The sequence below is a fragment of the Meriones unguiculatus genome, chromosome 7, assembly GCF_030254825.1.
Source record: "Meriones unguiculatus strain TT.TT164.6M chromosome 7, Bangor_MerUng_6.1, whole genome shotgun sequence".
Lineage (NCBI taxonomy): Eukaryota > Metazoa > Chordata > Mammalia > Rodentia > Muridae > Meriones > Meriones unguiculatus.
This window is the reverse complement of record NC_083355.1, coordinates 90306716-90325102: the sequence shown is the minus strand read 5'-3', so window position 1 is coordinate 90325102 and position 18387 is coordinate 90306716. Positions and strand designations below refer to the sequence as shown.

Below are 18387 nucleotides of genomic sequence, written 5' to 3'. Positions count from 1 at the left end.
AGAATGTGCATGGCAGCAGATGAGGCAGAGCCATGGGTAGGCCAGTAGGAGAACCCTGAAGAGGAGACTGCAGGTGTAGACAGAATCACAACTCAGGAAGTGCCAGGGGAGGAGCACCTTCTCTGAAGGGCAGTAAATTCCCATCCCCGGGAGTTCCAGCACAGGCTTCTAGAGTATTAACGGGGATACTATTAGCAGCTTGTTAGCCTAAGTGGCCGTTACTATCTTGAAATTCTACGATGAAGCATAAAAGCAATGGTTGACCCCACCATGCATAAATCACTCACTTAGGGTGGATGTGCAGAGGGCCCAGGCTGCCTTCTGCAAACAATGGAGGCAGCTCTATTTTGAATAGATACACATTCCTCACCAACAGTGTGTTTGGTGACCAAGCAAATTCGTATCCAATTTCGTATCCTGTAATTTGCTGCTTATTGACCTCAGATCATTTAAGAGGTTAAATGGAAGAAGCCACAAGCAGGCAGACAGTGTGTCTCAGGGGCCTCTTTATGTCCTGCTTCCTAAGTCACATGGAATTGAGATTCAAGGCACCATTTTAGTTTGTTTTGAGAGAGAGAGAGAGAGAGAGAGAGAACACATCTTAAATTACAGCAAAGTTTCTCATCAGAAGGGCCCAAACTTTAAGGTGTGATAAGCAAGGCTGATTGCCCATTACTTAGAATTTACTGAACATCTATTTTTCTTTACAGATACTGTTCATGATCTTTTATTTAACTTTCAAAGTAAGTGTTATCTTCATATCCAGAGAAAAGGCACGGAAAGATTATGTGTCTTGTCCAATTACATGTAGCAAGACTTTCCCATTCACTTTTGGAAGTTGACATAGCTATAAAATTAGACCCCAATAAGGATAGTTAAAAAATTATAGCTCTATGAGTCCGAGTTCAGATACAGTATTATCAAATTGAATTCAGCAGTATATCAAATGAATAATACACTCTGACCAAATGGAGCGTGTTCTAGGAATGCAAGAATGGCTCAATAATAAGAAATATTAGGAAACCAGCCTAATTCACCATATCCATAAGCTTAAGAAAAACCACATATGAGCAAATGCTTAAGAGGCAGTCGATAAAACTTTCCTATAATATGACTCTAAAACAGGAACAACAGGAACTGCTTAAATTTAAGAAAGGCTTAAAATTAGCTACAGAGTTATTCCAAGCAGTGAAATCCTAGGCCCAGCTTCATAAAACTCGGAGACATCCAATTCTGCCATTTGAAGCGATTAGCCTGGCTATTACTCAAAATGAAGTGTGCTAATTAGAAATAGTTTACTTAAGCAAGGGAGGGAGGAGATGGCGCTACCTATCCAACGGGGAGAACCTGATAGGAAAAGGCTAGCTGTGAGAAGTCCTTATGGTAGAGCCCAATGGCTCTTCTCCACATAGTGATAGTCACGGCCACTGAATTTGGACAGCCGGAACTGAGATTTGAGCCTCGGTCTGTTGCTGAAGTCCTGCTTTACTCCTTATGAAGCATGTGTGCTCTCCGGGACTAGGGCTCTGGGAGAAGGGAGAGTTGCTCAGAGCCAGCCCACCCCCCAAAGTATGAGGTCTGGGCTGAGTGTGTGGGAGATATGGTTAGGGGTCTGCCCCCCCATCACTTTGCCTGCCTTTTGCTCTCTAGGTCCTGAGGAGCCAGTGTTCTGAATGACCCCCCGTTCTTCTTGCTTCTAAGATGCCATTTTAGCATCACCAGCTGCCTTTTGTCTCAAGCTGTCTCACTTGGGACAGGTCTGGGGTGCCAGGGGCTAATTGGAGCTTTGAGGTCATGAGCTCTTGGCTTCTCCAGCCACCAGGATGCCTCAGTCTCATTGTGTTCCTGGTGAGGGTAGAGCACATTTTCCTGGCATAAACCACAGGGTGACACGTGGAGAATGTTACCCAGTGGAAACTTTCCTGCCTCATACAGAATCAAGCACAGGGTGGCAGGCGGGTCACTGGAGAGGGACTCAGGAGACCTGGGTTCTGGTGGCTCTTCCAATGTGTTCCGTGCATGTCACTCATTCGTGACCTGAAATGTTGGACTAGGCAGGCTTCCAGTGATAGTTGAATCCAAGGTTACGATGCTAATCCCCTCTTTCTGTGTGCTCAGCACCTTTTGAAGTGCCCTGTGTAGGGCTGGGAGAATGGCTCAGTGACGGAGCACTTGCCTAGCATACCTAGCTCCGTAACACACACACAGTCAGACTGTGCTTGCCTCAGAACACAGCACTTGCCTGTGTTGTGTATGGTCAATGAGGTAAGTCCATTTCTGTCTCTAAAGCAGTGGAGGCCCAGAGCAGCTCACTGACTTGCCCAGGGTCCTGCAGGCAGAATGGTGGTCCTTACACAGCTGTCAGCCTCTGTGCTCTCACACCTCTTCTGTGTACGTGAGGTGTGTGTGGTTACGGCGGTGTGGATCTGAGGGTGGGAAGTACCTTTAAGGGGGAGGCCTAGCTCTGGTGTGGACAGCTGCGGACCGTTGTGCTGGAGTGTGAGAGAGTGAACGCAGAAGTTTCTGACACCGTCCTCTCATGCATCTTTTCTTTCCTTCTCTAGTCTGTGGCAAGCGCTACAAGAACCGGCCGGGACTCAGCTACCACTACGCGCACACTCACCTGGCCAGCGAGGAGGGAGATGAAGCCCAAGACCAGGAGACCCGGTCCCCACCCAACCACAGAAACGAGAACCACAGACGTGAGTCCCAGCTTGTGAGGTTGGGGAGCGAGGGACGGGACGGGTAGTGTGGGGAACCATCTTTTTCTGTCCGCTCTGGCATCTGGCAGTAACCACGGATGGGTCTCTGCAGGACGTTGACTCCAAAGCACAGCCAGCCACCACACCACTGGCTGAGCTAAGCCACCAGCTACGAGCAAGCAGGTCAGAATGTGTGTGGTCAGCCTCTTCTCCAGACAGAGGTGGGGTGCTTCATGAGTGTCCAGCGGAAGGGGAGTGTCCTCACCTGGCCACTGTCAAAAGCCAGACCTGCCCATCTCCATCTTTTTCCTTAGCTTCACCGATGTTGGGAATGACTGATGCTTGTTGGCTGATTGCTATGGTTTTGCTGTATGGGTTCACTAGTTTAGGTACGGGACTTGCCTGCCACCTGAATGAATAAATACATTCCTTGGGATGACAGTTGGACCTGTAGACTCAAAGCGATCCTGAAGATTTGTGTTTCTAGTCTTTCTCTTCTTTGTCAACTTCTTTATGAATGAGAAGTCAAAGAGGGGGTTAGCGTTTACCACTCTCTACCCTCCATTATGGTTTCTGGGCTGACAAAAACCTCAAAACAGGATGTGGTCACAGAATCTGTTGAGCTTGGGTCACACTGAGATCACTGAGGGAGGGGTTTTTTTTTTTTTGCATATATGATGCAGGCTTTGCTTTCTTTATACATTTTATTGGTACCTATTCTTTTGAGAATGCTTTCCTTTGAGGTTTAGTTTGCTATTTCACAAATGTGAACATTTTGCTTGCGTGGATGTGTGTGCACCACATGCGTTTTCAGCTAGTACTGAGGTCAGAAGAGTGGGTTGGATCCCCTAGGACTGACGTGACAGATGATGGTCGTGAGCCGCCACGTGGGTGCTAGGGGTTGAACCTGGGTTCAATGGAAGGACACAGCAAATGCTCTCAGCCACTGAGTCGTCTCTCCAGCCCTGATATTCTTAAAGTGAACCAAGAGCCTGACATTTTAAAAGTGCCCAGTCTCTAAGTTTAAAGATGGCTTCTGTGTAGTTGAGTCTGTCAGCTTAACTGACTGGTGCCAGATGGGCACTTTCACCAAGAATTTGAAATCACGAACACACCCCTAGCCAGACCTTTGTTTGGATTTGTGTGTGGTTCTCCCTGACCTACACCCCATGTTCACTGGTCATGCTGCCTTCCTTATTAGTGTGCTGTGGCTGATACAACAAAATACCTCAGACCAGAAGTCTTAAGCTACAGAAATTAGTTTCTCATGGTTCTGAGGGCTTGAAATCCCAAGGTCAAGGTATGGTTGGTGTTGGTTTCCTGAGTTCCTCTCCTTGGCTTGCAGATGGCTGTCCTCTGGCTGCCCTATCTCTCTGTGCACCTATGTCCTGGGGTCTTGTTATGTGTCCACGTGACCTCTTTTTATAAGGTCACCAGGCAGACTGGATCAGGACCCACCTGCAGTGTGTGTGTGTGTGTGTGTGTCACACTTAGCATGTACTCTCAGTTGGTCTTCATCTTATTTTTTGAGACTGAATCTCTCACTGAATATGAGGGTCACTGATTTGGTGAGCCTGGCTGTGGGGAGCTCCAGAGGTCACCTGTCTCTGTCTCCCCAGTTCTGGGATATAATGTAGATATGCAGTTATTCCTATCCTTTTGCATGGGTGCTGGGGGGTGGTGGTGTCTAAACTCAGGTCCTCACGTCTTCATGACAACCACTTTACCACTGAGCTTCTCCCCAGCTCCAGTGGCCTCATTTTACATTTATCTCTTCATTTACTTTTTTCAAAATATTTATTTTCACTTAAAATTGTGTGTGTGTGCATATGAGTGTGGTTCCAGTGGAGGCCAGAGAGGGCATCAGATCACTGAAGCTGGAGTTACAGGTGGTTGTGAGCCACCCTGTGTAAGCTCTGGAAGCTGAATAAGAACAGTGCACTCCTCCCCTAACCACCGAGCCATCTCTCCAGCACTTTAATCACCTCTTTATCTCTCTCTATCTCCAATCAAAGCAAACGCCAAAGTACTACAGGTTAAGCTTCAATTATAGGAATTTGGAGTTGGGGAAAACACATCCTGTGACATTAATTTGTTTCCAATTTTGGGGGGTTCAAGATTTTAATGTGACAGACCCTTGCTTTCTCACCTTCTTTTGCCATCTGGGTCGAATGTGGGAAGCGGGGCTGAAGGAGGGTGGCTTCGCTCTTTCTGCACCAGATACTGATAACTCTGACACCCAGCTCTCCGTCTTTGGGAGCTCTCCTCTCCTCTGTCATAGAAGAAAAACTATCTGTACTGAAGCAGCTGGCAACAGCATTCCCCTCTTTCTTCGTCTGTTCTCTGGTCTAAGTGTTTGGGAAGTCACAGAAATTATTGCTTCCTCCCGGGAAGAGGCTGGAAATGATCTTTGATTTGGGGTGTTATCGTGAAAGCAGGGATTAGTGACTTGTTCTCTCTGCAAAGTGTCTGTCAGCTTTCTTTCTCACTCTTCTGGTGCTAGCCTATCTTTGCGTTTCCTCAGTGCTTGGCCGCTTGTTCCTGTGTACGGGCATCCTGTTCTATAGTGTTCTGATGGCTTTTCCTTTGTGTTGTGTTTGCCCTACTTCTCCCGTAAGCATCCCATAGCGAGCAGTGTTTGTGCATACACAGGCATGTACGTATATACATGTTCAAAGTGCTGACAGTAAGTGGAAGGAGGCAGTCTCCTCGCCAGCCGTTCCAGGGGTCCCCTCTGAGTAGACGTCTGTGACCAGCACTGACAGTCTTTGCTCTTTCTACCGGGATCTCAAATGTGAAATTACCAGTGGGCGTCTGTGCCCTCCTTCATTGTTGTCCCTGGGAAATCACATCGGCCTGCCTAGCAAAGAAACTGTGTTTTTCCTTTTCCAGTATGGAGACATGCCCCATGCTTGTCTCCATCCATATGTGTGGGCTTGTGGGTGAGCAACACAGTCCAGCCCATCCTTGTCTTCTTTCCTTTCTCATCCTGCTGATGAGACACCAACTTCTCACATAGCATCATTCGACTGACCAGGAAGGAGTAGCCGCATCTGAGCTAATCTAGGTGCTCCTCATACAAAGACAGTTCTAAAGTCCTCAGAAATACCCCTTATTGTTACTATTTTGTGGTGCCTTCTCACAACTTCACCTCGGAGAACTCCGAGACCAGCCCTGATTTCACTCGTAGGGTGGTAGGTGTGGCAGACAAGCTCTGAGCATCTGGAGACGCCATCTTTCCCCAGTCGCTGTTTCTCGGGACAAACGCCATGGCAGCTAGCCGCTCACCCCGGCTTGTGTGGGCCACACACACCACCGGTTTGCTTGCTGCTCCGAATGTGTGCTCTGTTTCCTCCCACATGCCCCTGGTGAGCGAGGCCTCGGCCATTTTCCTGTGAGCACTAATTGCTGGCATCATTAACACCCCGTCATTAGCCGCTCTTGCTGTTTGGGGCTTGGAGTGGGCGCCCATCCATACTGCCCCTTAATGCCATCGGGGCTGCTGCGTGGTGAACCGACCGTGACGGCTCAGCAGAATTCCGAGGGTTCGGCTCCGTGGCCCTCCCCGAGCCAGGCTTTTAGACCCAGGGAGGGAAGTGCTGGAGAACTTAATCCAGGAGGCTAATCTGTGGCTTCCCCAGGAGAAGGTCTGCATGTGGGCAAGTGGAAATGCTGACCTCCCCTCTAGTAGAGCTGCTGGGTGACTCAAGCTGCTGTCACAGAAAAGGAGCCCTGCAGATACAGTGTTCAGGGCCACAGGCGACTCCTCACACACCCACAGCCAGGGCAGCCTTTTGACTTTGGTACTCATGCTCTCCCTTGCTCCATCCTCTTCCGCTGTGTCCCCAGCGGAGCCCGTGGCTCCTTCCCATGCCTGCCACTCCCTAACTGAAAGGGCGGAGGTGGCCAGCTAGACTCAGCACTGACCTTCCCTTCCCCCAATCCTTGCTGCCCTGAGCTGCCAGCTCAGCAGATAACTACCATCCCTTCTGTCCTCCTGCCCCTCTCAGAGGATGCATTCTTACCTTTGTTCCTCTTCCACTCTCAGTTTTTCCTCTGGAGTGTCCGTTTCTGTGTGTGTATGTGTTTTCCTATAGGTTTGCCTCCTTTGCTCAGTGCCTGAGGCGCTCTGCCTGCATGATAGATGATATCTGGGAATGCTTGGAGCAACCTTCTCCCTGGGGAGAGATGACATTTCTGATGGGGGTCTTCCTCCCTTAGGCAGCTACACCTCTCTCTCCAGATGAGGTGGGTGTTTTCTGTTTCCCTCGGTTTCTCTTACCATCTTCATCTCTGCATAGTTACGTCTACATATAGCTATGGTATCCATGGATAAAAGGGAGGGGTCAGAACTGGGAATGTACCATTTGGAAGTTCTATTGTGACTCTTTCAGAGTAACTTTAGTTAGCAGGATTTGAAATCTCAATGACCCAGGCCCACAATCTCAAAAGTCTTTTCAAATCCCTTTGCTTTCTCTGCACAACTAGAAATCTAGTACAGAAACTGTTTTTAGAATACTTTTGGGGGGGGTAAGAGTGAGATCAAAGTCTTGGATTTAAGCATAGAAACAGCATAAATAAATATGTGGTGTTCGATCATTCATTTATTGACTCTGTCCATCAGAGCATCTATCCATCCATCCATCCATCCATCCACCCACCCACCCACCCACCAGTCCACACATTGACCCAGCCATGCATCTACCCATCCATCATGCATCTATCCATCACAAGTTTGCTACCTGTGTACTACTGAATGTTGACTGAGTACTGAGACAGAGACAGAGAAGTACTGAGACAGAGAAACACAGGTATGAATCAGGTTTGGCCTCATATTTGATGTGCCCACAGGTTCAGGTAGGAGCGTGTAATGGGTCACATATAAAGGATGAAATTGCCCAAGGCTCAGAGTCACTGTATGTGCTTCCATGTTGTGAGGCAGGGGGTGCTCTTGGTGGGGGCACTAGCCTTACTTGTTGACGTGAAAATTGTCAGGCTCCGCCAGCAGAGAGTCCAAGGGTGGGAACCGGCATGAAGGGTGTTCAGGCTTATGCTTAAGGTTTTGAAAGAGTTCACTAAGGAGATGGTGTTCAGGTTGGCTCTTGAAAATCAGGGAAGACTATTCAGGAGGAAGAGGATCTCCCAGGTTTCATACGGATGAAGGCAAGGAGGCCTGTGGTGGCAAGGCACAGTCATACAGTCGATGGCAGCCAGGTGTCATGGTAGTATCATAGTCAGGGCCGGATGAGACAAGAGACCAGGACTGGAGGCAGAAGAGTCTTTATTCTATAGGAACTACCAGAGCCACTCCTAAAAGGAAAGAGAGGATTTATAAAGAAACCCATTTTTATTTATTAATTCTCTTATTTAACAGCATAAATAAATACAAGCTTTTAAACCAAACTTGGAGTTCTTGAGAGGGAAATTAAAAAAACAAAAACTAAAACATTGCTGTATATAATTTATCTCAAGTTTGTTTTCAGGCCCATGTTTTTGAAATTGGGATGTCCTAACGTCCCTGGAGGTCAGATGCCTGTGCAGTGGCCACATGTTGGTTCAGAGTTAAACTTCCCTTTCTGTCACTCTTGAGAGGAAATGCCCAGAGCAGGTCTGCTGTCGAGGGCAGGGTGTACTTTGTGGAACTGTAAAGGGGAGAGCCAAATTGATTAAGGGTAATGTCTGCTGATTAGATAATCGGGAAATTAGTCTGATAATGTGCAAATTATCCAAGAGCAGTACATGATGTCATTGCCACACTGCTGGGAAAAGCCTCACAGATGTTTGTCTTCTGACATGCTTGTCCTCTGTCATAGGCCCAGGAGCAGCTAGCACAGGCCTCAGGAGATGAAGAACATCTTAGAAATATGCTTGAAAACCTTGACTCTCTCTGAAGTGCGTGTAAAAGGCTATAAAGACCCACTTAGCCCACTGTTTAGTGAGTGTGGTACTGGTATGTCAGCCTTGGTAACGGGGGGAAGGTATGTGGGACAGTCAGCTATGTGGTGCTTTCTGATAACGTCATTCACCTCTCCCCTCCCACCTCCCCAAACAGCAACATTGAAAACTAGCAACAGATGTCCTTCTGATGAGTTATGATCTAAATAGTTTTCAGGCTGCAAGGCAAGAACTCTGAGGGGTTGCCCGAGTCCTTGGAGGTGTAAGTACTGAAGGTCATTTCTCAGCTGTTGCGGCTGAGAGGATAGTATTGGCAGTGGGATCGGCTGGTCCAGGGTGTGATCCATAACCTTGTCACCCTGCTTGGTTGTTGCTCTGGGAATATGGGTCAGCTACTGACCCTTCCCTACCCTTAGCTGCCCTCTCTATGACAGGGAGGGAACCGCCTGGCTTGCTGGACTTGCTGTGTGTTTTCAGTGAGATTGAAGGGGTATGGGTTGACACTAAGCCTGTTCATCATGAGTAATCATATCCCATCCCTTCCCTATTTGGACCAGCAGAGCATGTCTATGACCATGTCTATGCCTATGGCTAATATGGCTAATCTGAGTCAGTGACTCTGTCTGAGGCACCGTGAGGGGACTTCTCTTACACTCCGATGCTAACGGCCTCTGAGGACTCACTGGTATCTACGGAGATTATCAGAGCCTGACCTGACCCCAGCATATCCCTTGCTATATGACACTGATTCTCCTGTCTAAGCAAAACCCAAGTATTTATGGAGCTCTTGATGTATGTGTAGCCGGTTGTGGGGATGCGTCTAACCAGGCTTCCCAACCGGAATAACAGGTGGTCATTGCCCTTGAGACAATGAGAAAGAACTTTTAGGGTAGTCGGTGAATAAGATGACTTCTTGAAACCTGGTGAGGGAAAGAAGTGGCGTGGAATCCAGTCAAGGCTGCCCTCCTGTATCCACCAAGACATTTTTCCTGGGGCTGTCTCTGTCCGAGTCTCCGTGATTTCTCTCACATCCCTGCCATAATTGCATGGAATGTTCAGGACTGAGGAGACTGAGCAGCCACTGGTGGCAACAACAGAACTTGCTGGCGCATCTCGAGTGTCCCAGGCACGGGGCTCAGTCTGCGATGCATAGCTCATTCATTTGTTACAATAACCCTGTACGTCCGGTACTGTCTGGCCCAGAAGGACTTGAAGACCAAGTGACAATCCTGCGGATGTGGTATGAATGTGGATCCATGAGTTTATCTCTGTTTCTTGGGAAAGCTCATTTGTTTAGGCCTTCGGTTTTCTTTCTGTTTCATCAGAAATGAGATGATTTTGCATGCAGGAGAGGAAAGAGGGAAAGAAATGATGGGAAAATCTATTAGGTGCCTGGCAGTTTTCACACATCATCTCATGTAATACTCACAAGTCCAAGTGGCATGTGTGAGAATTCTCATTTTACAGAGGAGAAAATGGAGGGCCAGGGAGGATTGAGTAGCTCGCCTCAATGTACACAGCAAGCTGAAAAGCCGAGATGGGCTTGGACACCAGTCAGCTCTGTCAGGATACTGGAGTCCCAAGTGATGCACCCCAGACCCAGGCTCCTGGATCTTTCTTTTGGACCTACCAATGATGTCCCTTCTCACTTGTAAGGTAGCTGTCAAGCGTGTCTTATTACATGGTGATTTTTCAAAAGAGATTGAGTGCGCTGACAGGCTGCGTCTTTGTCGGCTGCCTACTAGTTTGTGTCTTGGTTGGGTTTCTTTTGCTTTGATAAAAAAACCATGCCAAAAAGAACTCAGGGAGGAGATGGTTTATTCGATCCTTCATTGTTAGTTAACAGCCCATTGATGAGGGAGCTCAGAGCAGGAACTCAGCCAGGGTAGGAACCTAGAGGCAGCAACGGAAGCAGAGGCCATGAAGGAGTGGCTTGTTCCTCGTGGCTTGCCCATCCTTCTTTCTAATCATGCCCAGGACAAACAGCCAAGGGGTGGCACTGTCCACAGCGATCTAGGCCCTCCCTTATCAGCCATCAATTAAGAAAACACACCAAAGGCTGGCCCACAGGCCAGTCTGGTGAAGGCATTTTCTTAATGGAGATTCCCTCTTCCAAAATGACTAACTTGTGTCAAGTTGACACAAAAACTACCCAGCGCAGTTTACTTTCCGTTGCTGTGGTAAAACACTGACCAAAACCAACTTGGGGAAGAAAGGGTCTTTTTAGCTTGTAAGTTAGAGACCATCACCAGGGATGATGCCAAGGCAGGAACTCCGGGAAACCCTTGAAGCAGGAATTGAAGCAGAGACTGTGGAGGGAGTGCTGCTCACTGGCTTGTATCCTCTGACTTGATCATCAGCTCTCTTACACAAGCCACACATTTCTTCTGCCTCAGGATGGCACTGTCCACAGTGGACTCGAGTTTCCTATATGAAATCAAGAATATTTCTTACAGATATGCCCATGGGTCAATCCCAAGGAAAATTCCTTAATTAAGGGTTCCTCTTTTCAGGTGTGTCAAGATTAACCATCAAAGGCTGCCATAACAGAGTTCCAGGCTGAGTGGCTCAAACCACAGGAATTGACTTCTCAGAGTGGTGAAAGTCCAAGATGGAGATGACCACAGAGTTGGTGTCCTTGGGATATTTGGCATATATCAGGACCCTCTTTCTCTGTTCTTACACAACCTTCCCTCTACGTGTGCAGACAGAGAGAAAGAACACTCTCTGGTAACTTATCCCTAATCCCACCATCATGGCACTGGCCTCAAACCTTCACCAAATTTATTTACCTTCCAAAGACTCCCCCAGCTGCAAATAACATCACACTGGGCATAGGGCTTCAACCTAAGATATGGGGATACACTTGGAGCCACATCAGATGCATTTTAAACTTTTTTTTTCATGACGTTTGCTATTTGTGATGGTTTTATGGACCTCACCCTTCACAGCATACACATGGGGGTCAGAGGACAACTTGTGGGAGTGAGTTCTCTTTTTCCAGCACGTGGGTCCTAAGGTTCAAACTCAGGTTTCAGGTTGCTGGCAGACGCCTTTGCCTACTGAGCCCTTTTGCCAGCCTCTCCAGATGATTTTCAGAGCAAACATTCGGGAACCCCAGCTCTATAAAATCCAGACTCTTAGACTTGGGTTTTCTGAAGGTGTCGGTTGTATGTTGCAGTAAGGTGGGCTAGCCAAGGGGCACGCTGCCTGGGTTCAGAGCCAAGATGGTCATTAACTTTTGCCTTGGACAAGCTGCTTTGCCTGCTTGTGCCTCAAGCATTACCCATGTAAAATCATGACCCTGATGATGCCATCTTATAGCTACAGGGAAGAGATAGTAAGTAAAGTCACTTGAAAGCACCCTGTCATCAGAAAATGTGTGTGGCATAGGGCGGTAGAGCAGCAACATGTCCCGTGAGAGCTGTGTGTGCTAGTTTGGAGCTGAAATGTTCCTTTAAGGCCCATGTGTCGAAGACATAGGCCTCAGCCCATGAGGCTTTGGAGGAATGATCAGATCTTTAGAGGAGGGTGGACATAGTGGGAGGAAGGTAGGTCATTGTGTGTGTGTGTGTGTGTGTGTGTGTGTGTGTGTGTATGTGAGATGTGCTTTTAAAGGGGATATTGTGACTCTTGCTACTTCCTGTCTTTCACTTTGCTTGCTGGCTGCCATGGTTCGAATAGGTCTCCTCTGTCATATCCCCCCAACCATAATGAACTGTGCTGCTCCAGGCCTAAAGTAGCTGACTAGTGTGAGCTGGGATCCAACCTGTTCCCACCTCTCAGCATCAGGATGACAGGTGCACACTGAGCCCAGCGTTTTCCCTGAGTTCTATCGTCTCCACATTTGTGCAGCAATCACTTTACTCATCACAAATCTCCCCAGCCCTCCACTTGGTACTTTGAGATAGGCGCTCTCACTAAGGCTGGAGCTCTTGGATCAGGCTAGGCTGGCTGGCCAGCAAGCCCCATGGACCTACCTGGGTTTGTCTCCCCAGTGCTGGGATCACACGCATGTATCTCCACGCCTGGCTTTTTCATTTGGGTTCTGGGGATCAAAAGTCAGGTCCTCATGCTCATTGACTGAGCTGTTTCCTCCATCTCAGCTTTCCTTGATACTCTGGCTCCCATCACCTGCCTCCTGCCCTGCCCTCTGGGTATGTCCTTCTTCTTGGCCTTTGCTGCTTCTTTGTCTTTTAGTCTCTTGGCCTTTTCCTAATCTTTAGGTCTGAAGTACAAGGCACAGCCTTTTCTTTTGCTTTAAATACTCTATATATTATTTATTTATTTATTTATTATTTATTTGTTTGTTTGTTGATTGGGCACAGAAAATGTGAGGCCTATTGCAGACTGAGTTAGAGGTGGTGGTCGTGGGGAGGTCCCTCTGGCCTGGCACACTGTTCTCCACAACCCTCCCCCGAAAAGGCCTCTGAATATGTGTCTATCCTTTCATTAAGTGTTTATTATAAGCTTGGCGACAATCTTATGTGCCAGGTGCTAGGGACACAGAGAAGAAAGACAGTGCTCCTGCCTTCAGGGAGCTCTTGGATAATTGGGAGACAGAGGCACGAACACAAAACGATGAAAGCTGACATCCCTTTGGGTTGGGATAAATACCCCCTCTGCTGTTTTCTTCTACACTGTTCTAATCCTCAGGTAGTAGACATAAAAGGACATTAAATAAGTCCTCTAACACATTGCCTGCTCTAGACAGGCATGTGCGGTGGCTCCTAGGGACTTCCCCCTGTGTGATGAGGCCTCCTCAGAGATGCCATCCCTCCACCCTGCCATTAACTCCTCAGCACCTTGTGGCTAGCTTTCCTGTGGCATGTGCTGCCTTCCAAGTTACTTTGTCTCGTGCCGTCCTTGGCAGGACAGAGTGTGACAATTTATCAGGCTCGTCCGTAGACTTGAAGACTTATTAAATCATCCCTGGTGTCTTCCCTTCTGCCTAATCTCCGTGCCATGGTTGTTCTACACCATATGACACCCCTCCCCCAGCCTCCCCCTCCATCCACATTGTTGTCGCTCTCAGCACTTGACGGCCAAGGGACAGGGGAAGAGGACTCTCGATGGCCTAATGGTCATGTGGCAAGTAGACCTTGGTGTCCATTTCCCCAAGGAGCTCCTGGATCCTCTGTCTCTATGCATCTGGGGTGAATGGCATTGTTTGCCTTTTTCCTGGAGCCCAGAAAGCAGGGCCTGATTGCTGTGAGGTGGCCACAAACCAGCCTGAATGGAATCCCAACACTTTTATTCCTTGGATCTGTGGGATTTATTTTTTCATCAATTCTAGGGAAGCAGTGAAAAAGGTGGCAGGCCTTGGGGATAATTTATATGAGTAAACACGTAAGGAGTCGGGTGAGCGCAAGCATGAGAATTAAGGCCATTTATCGAGGCTTTGATGCTCAGCTTGCCCTCTGGTCCAGTCTTCCCCACAGTCTTGATCACACCACTTTTAACCCTCTCCTGGCTCTATTCCACACTGGGCTGCTTCTGTCTCTGCCTAGCTGCCTTCCCTTCCCTGTTTGCTGCTGGCTTCCCTGCCCCTCCCACAGCCCTCATTAAAGGCCGGGAGAAGGTAGTGGATGTGGCAGTGGCCTCCAGCTGAGGCCTGCTCACTGATTCCAAAGGGAAGGCACATTGGTTTATGCTCTCCCTTGTCACCCTCCCTCTCTCCAAAGCTGCTTCCTCCAGCCTGTCCTGTCCACTGTGTCTTCCATGGCCAGCCCGGGGCAGCCTTTCTGAGCATTCTCTCCCCCACTCCCCTTTTCTTTCCTCTGTCTTCTAAAGATGCGCCTGCACAGCCAAGTGGTACCAAGCTAACATGCTTTACACTTGAGAGATGAAGTCATAACAGGTGGCAAGAGCAGAGGCTGCTGGAGCCCAGGATTCCGGTTGCCATGGAAACATGTCAGACCTGTAGAGGGACACGGGAACTGTCAGCTATGGAGGGTGGTGGGGGAACAAGTGAGAGGGGTTAGGAGAGGCACATCTTTTCCTGGAGGGCTCTGCTTATGGCTCCCCCCATTTTTTTCCAGGTGCTGTACCCCCCCCCCAACCAAGCAGACTCTGGGCAAACAGCTGCAGAGTGGGGCTGGAGCTCAAGCCAGCTAGTGGACACTGAACATGGCCTCATGCTTGTGCACACCAGGTCCTGGCAGGCAGCCTGAGCATCTGCTCAGAATGGGAAGCCATGCCTTTGTGCATATGCCAGGAAGAAGCACTAACTCCTGGCCTGCTTTCTTTTCCCCAGGACACCTGGGGTACGGTTCTAATCTCTCCAGAGAGCGGGAGAGAGCTTACTGACCGTGGCCAGACTGTCCCACCAGTCATTCTGTTCATGAGTGACAGGTACATTGCAGCAGGGGTGACGTTGCCAGGAGGGAGGGAGCCCTGCCATGGATTTGGGCCTTTGTTTTTCATAGATGTGCAACATAATTTAACCATTAAGTCCTGCAGCGTATGAATACCCACTAGCATGCCTGTTCTCGATTCTCTGAGCGTGGTAGACCGTTTGAATCTTGGTTACCTCATCTTTCACTTTGACCTCCACACTGGTCCATAAGAAGCACTGAAATATAGCATATGTTGAGCATGTGGGATAGGCACCATTTCTTCTCCTTTTTCTTGCTTTGAGTTATTTGAATATCTCCTTCTTGCGCCTCTCACTTCATGAACTTTGTCCCTATTTGCAATAGGTCTCTATTTGCTTATTCTTTTGAGGCTTTCTTGGGTTATCTCCCCCCGGGTAGCTTCCCAAAACTCTCAAGTCTCATTTCTCTTCTTGGCAGCTTGCTTGTGTCTCTTCTGTGGTGTCAGTCATGGAAGCTGATCAGCAGTAAAGCGGATCCATCATTGTGAACGCTGCCGTCCAGACACCGCCAGGGCCTTTGTCTTCCCCATTGTCTTATTCTACCAAGTCAGACCTGGTTTCCCAGATGCAGAAGGGACTCTATTGACATTCTATTTGCAGGGTCTGGGCAAGCCCCTTATTTATAGTAAAATCCTTTGTATAGCGATCTCATGTATGGTGCCCGGAAATTGCTCATGGTTAGGTCAGGCCATAGGTCAATGTAGTTATAATGCTAAGCTATGAATTAATGCTCTTTAAGAGTCTCTGGAGCTCTCCAGAGAAGTGTTTTCACAGAGTCATCCTGGATGGATTTCTGTGTCAGAGACATTAAATTTAAGTTCAAAAATCTCTGCTTTTATCAGACCAAATGAAATAATTTTTATTGCCTTGAGCTTTATAATTAATATATTGGATGAATCAAATAGACTCGAAAGAGATTTATGAACTGCTTGCTATACGTGGTACAGCCAGGAAGTGTGTTTCCTACAGAGCATCTAGGAGGCTGATCAGTGTGAACTTCTGGGGATATAGACAACTGGGGATGAACCTTATCTCCTTTTTAGTAACTGAGACTCGGGGCCAGTACCTTACTCTTTTTGCATTTTGGCTACCTCATCTTTCAGACAACTCCTGCTTCACATAAGTTCTGTAGAACCCAACACAATGATATATGCCCAGCATCCAGCAGAGAGAGCTAGCCCCACCATAGCTGTGTAGTTGATAACCTGCTTTTCTTCCTTCTCAGCAAGCTGTTGGGTCACAGGGAGGCTAAGTGGGTAGACGTGACCTGGTACCACTTCTCAAGGGGTAATGAATTATGGGTTTGTGCTTTTTTTGGAATGGCTGTGTTAGCCAGACTTCCACTGCTCTGATAAATAACCCAGAAAAACAACCCAAAGGAAGGAAGATTTATTTTGGTTCAAAGTTTCAGAGGTTTCAATCAATAGCTGCTAGGTTCTGTGCTTTCAGTGTTACCATGAGGCCGAGCAAAGCATCGTGGCAGAGAGGGTATAGTGGTGCACAAAGCTACCTACTTCAGATGGTCAGGATGCAGGAGGAACCTAGCAGGAGGGTGTCAGGGCCATAATATATGCTCTCCAAAGACACACCCTCAGTGGCTGACCAGGACAGTTCCACTACCTCTCAAAAACCTATTTATATGTTGAACCTGTTATTGGATTAGATCATTGATTAGGTCAGAATCCATGTGGCCTAGTCACTCTCCTTAAAGTTCTACCTTGGGATACTGCTGCCTTGGTAACCAAACCTTTCAGCAATACAGTTTCATGCCAAATCATAATTGTTAATGAGCAGTACTCTTCCTCTAGTGAATGAGTATCTTCAGCTATCTATTCTTGCATACTCTGGAAGCCATTTTTGAGTCTACCTGTTCAAGCATCTCTTTGAGGAGTCAAGGGATAAACCAAGAGCAATGAAAGCTTTCTTTGCTGCAGGAAAAGCTGGTACCATGCTCTGTATGCATCGAGAAGCTCCCTGGTGCATCATGTGATACCTGCTTACGTCTTTGTCACCTTTTTAAAGGCCTCCATCCCACAAATTATTCGTCACCATTTTCAGTATACAAGTCAGTACTGTGCGTGGCCCAAAAGTGAATCTATCTGAAGGAATAGATCATTGTGTATGACTATTAGGATATGTAATGATGATACCAACATAGTGCCCTCCATGAGATATGAGTGGTCACTGCTGGTTGGGAATAGGGAGGGTCCGTGGAAGTTCCTTGCTTTCCAACCAGTCTTGAATATCAAAAAGCATAAGACAACCAATGTACATGCTATTAGCCCATCTCCTGTCATTTTACTGAGATGGAAGGATGCTTTGAGCCTATTGCTATAAGAAGAGAATAGGACCTCAACCAAAATCAAAGCATGGCTATTACTGTCCCCTCACTTCCTCCTCCTCCGCGTCTCATGGTGCTCTACCACTGAGCTGTACCTCCTCCCTCACTGTCACTTTCTGAACTAGACCATCTCTAAACCGGCCCCTTACCTCCTCTTATCACAATTGTATATACCGAGGCCTACCTTTGTTACTCCCTTTCACAGACATTCTTTCTGTATACATAGGTACACTGCTCTGACAGCATGTCATCAGAAACTTCTTTAAAACTAGGATTCCATGTTTGCCAGGCAAGCGTTCAACTATATACCTGGTCCTCTTTTGACTATTTTATTTTAAAGTTTGAGGCAGAGTTCCGTAAGTTGCCCAAACTGGCCTTTAACTCCCCCTGGCAAGCCTTGAACTTACGCTTCTCCAGCCTCCACCTCCCAAGTAATTGGTATTGCAGACCGCTATCACTAGGTCTGACTTGGAGCTCTTGATTCAATAGGATATTCTACCTGTGGTCCCTTTGGTGACTACTATAAAGAACAGTCTGGACGTTTTTAGTCTCTCTCTATTTTCTCTCATCATCATTGCATATCATCAGGGGATACAGTGAATCGAAGGCATTCAGATTTTTTTTTTTTTTTTTTTTTTTTTTTTTGGTGGCAGAAATATATTGGGAATGGGGAAGAAATCTGATATTGCAGGAGATCTGCGTGCGTCTAGGAGAAAGGCTGGGGCCCTGAGACTTTTTTGGCATGATGGTGTGGATGGGATTCTTTTTCTTGTGTGTGGGAAGATACTCAGATGTGAGCATCACTGCACATTTTGTATCCAGTTCACTCAGTTGTGAAACTTCGCTTCTCCGTTTGCTATTATCCCACTTAATAGACTTCAGTGTATCTCTTGAATAGGAAACCTTAAGCTTATTTGCTTCTTAAACATACTTAGGTTTTCCCCAGAAAGTACCAAAAATGGAGAAGAGGACAATCGAAAGGGCAGAGAGTACCTGGGCAAAACACATCTCCTAGGCAGAGTAAAATTTTGGCACATGTACAGGCCTTGGGTGGCTACTTGTAAAGCCCTTGG

The 18387-nt window shown here is 47.5% G+C and overlaps 1 protein-coding gene across 4 annotated transcripts in view; it reads left to right on the top strand.

The window, feature by feature from the left end:
* Nucleotides 1-18387, top strand: part of Dpf3 (double PHD fingers 3) — a 269339-nt gene that overhangs the window by 181022 nt on the left and 69930 nt on the right. For all 4 annotated transcript variants that reach the window (XM_021653727.2, XM_060387818.1, XM_060387820.1 and 1 more), the window contains exon 7: nucleotides 2565-2702. In XM_021653727.2, coding sequence (XP_021509402.1) covers nucleotides 2565-2702 — 138 coding nt within the window. The remainder of the gene's footprint in view (nucleotides 1-2564; nucleotides 2703-18387) is intronic.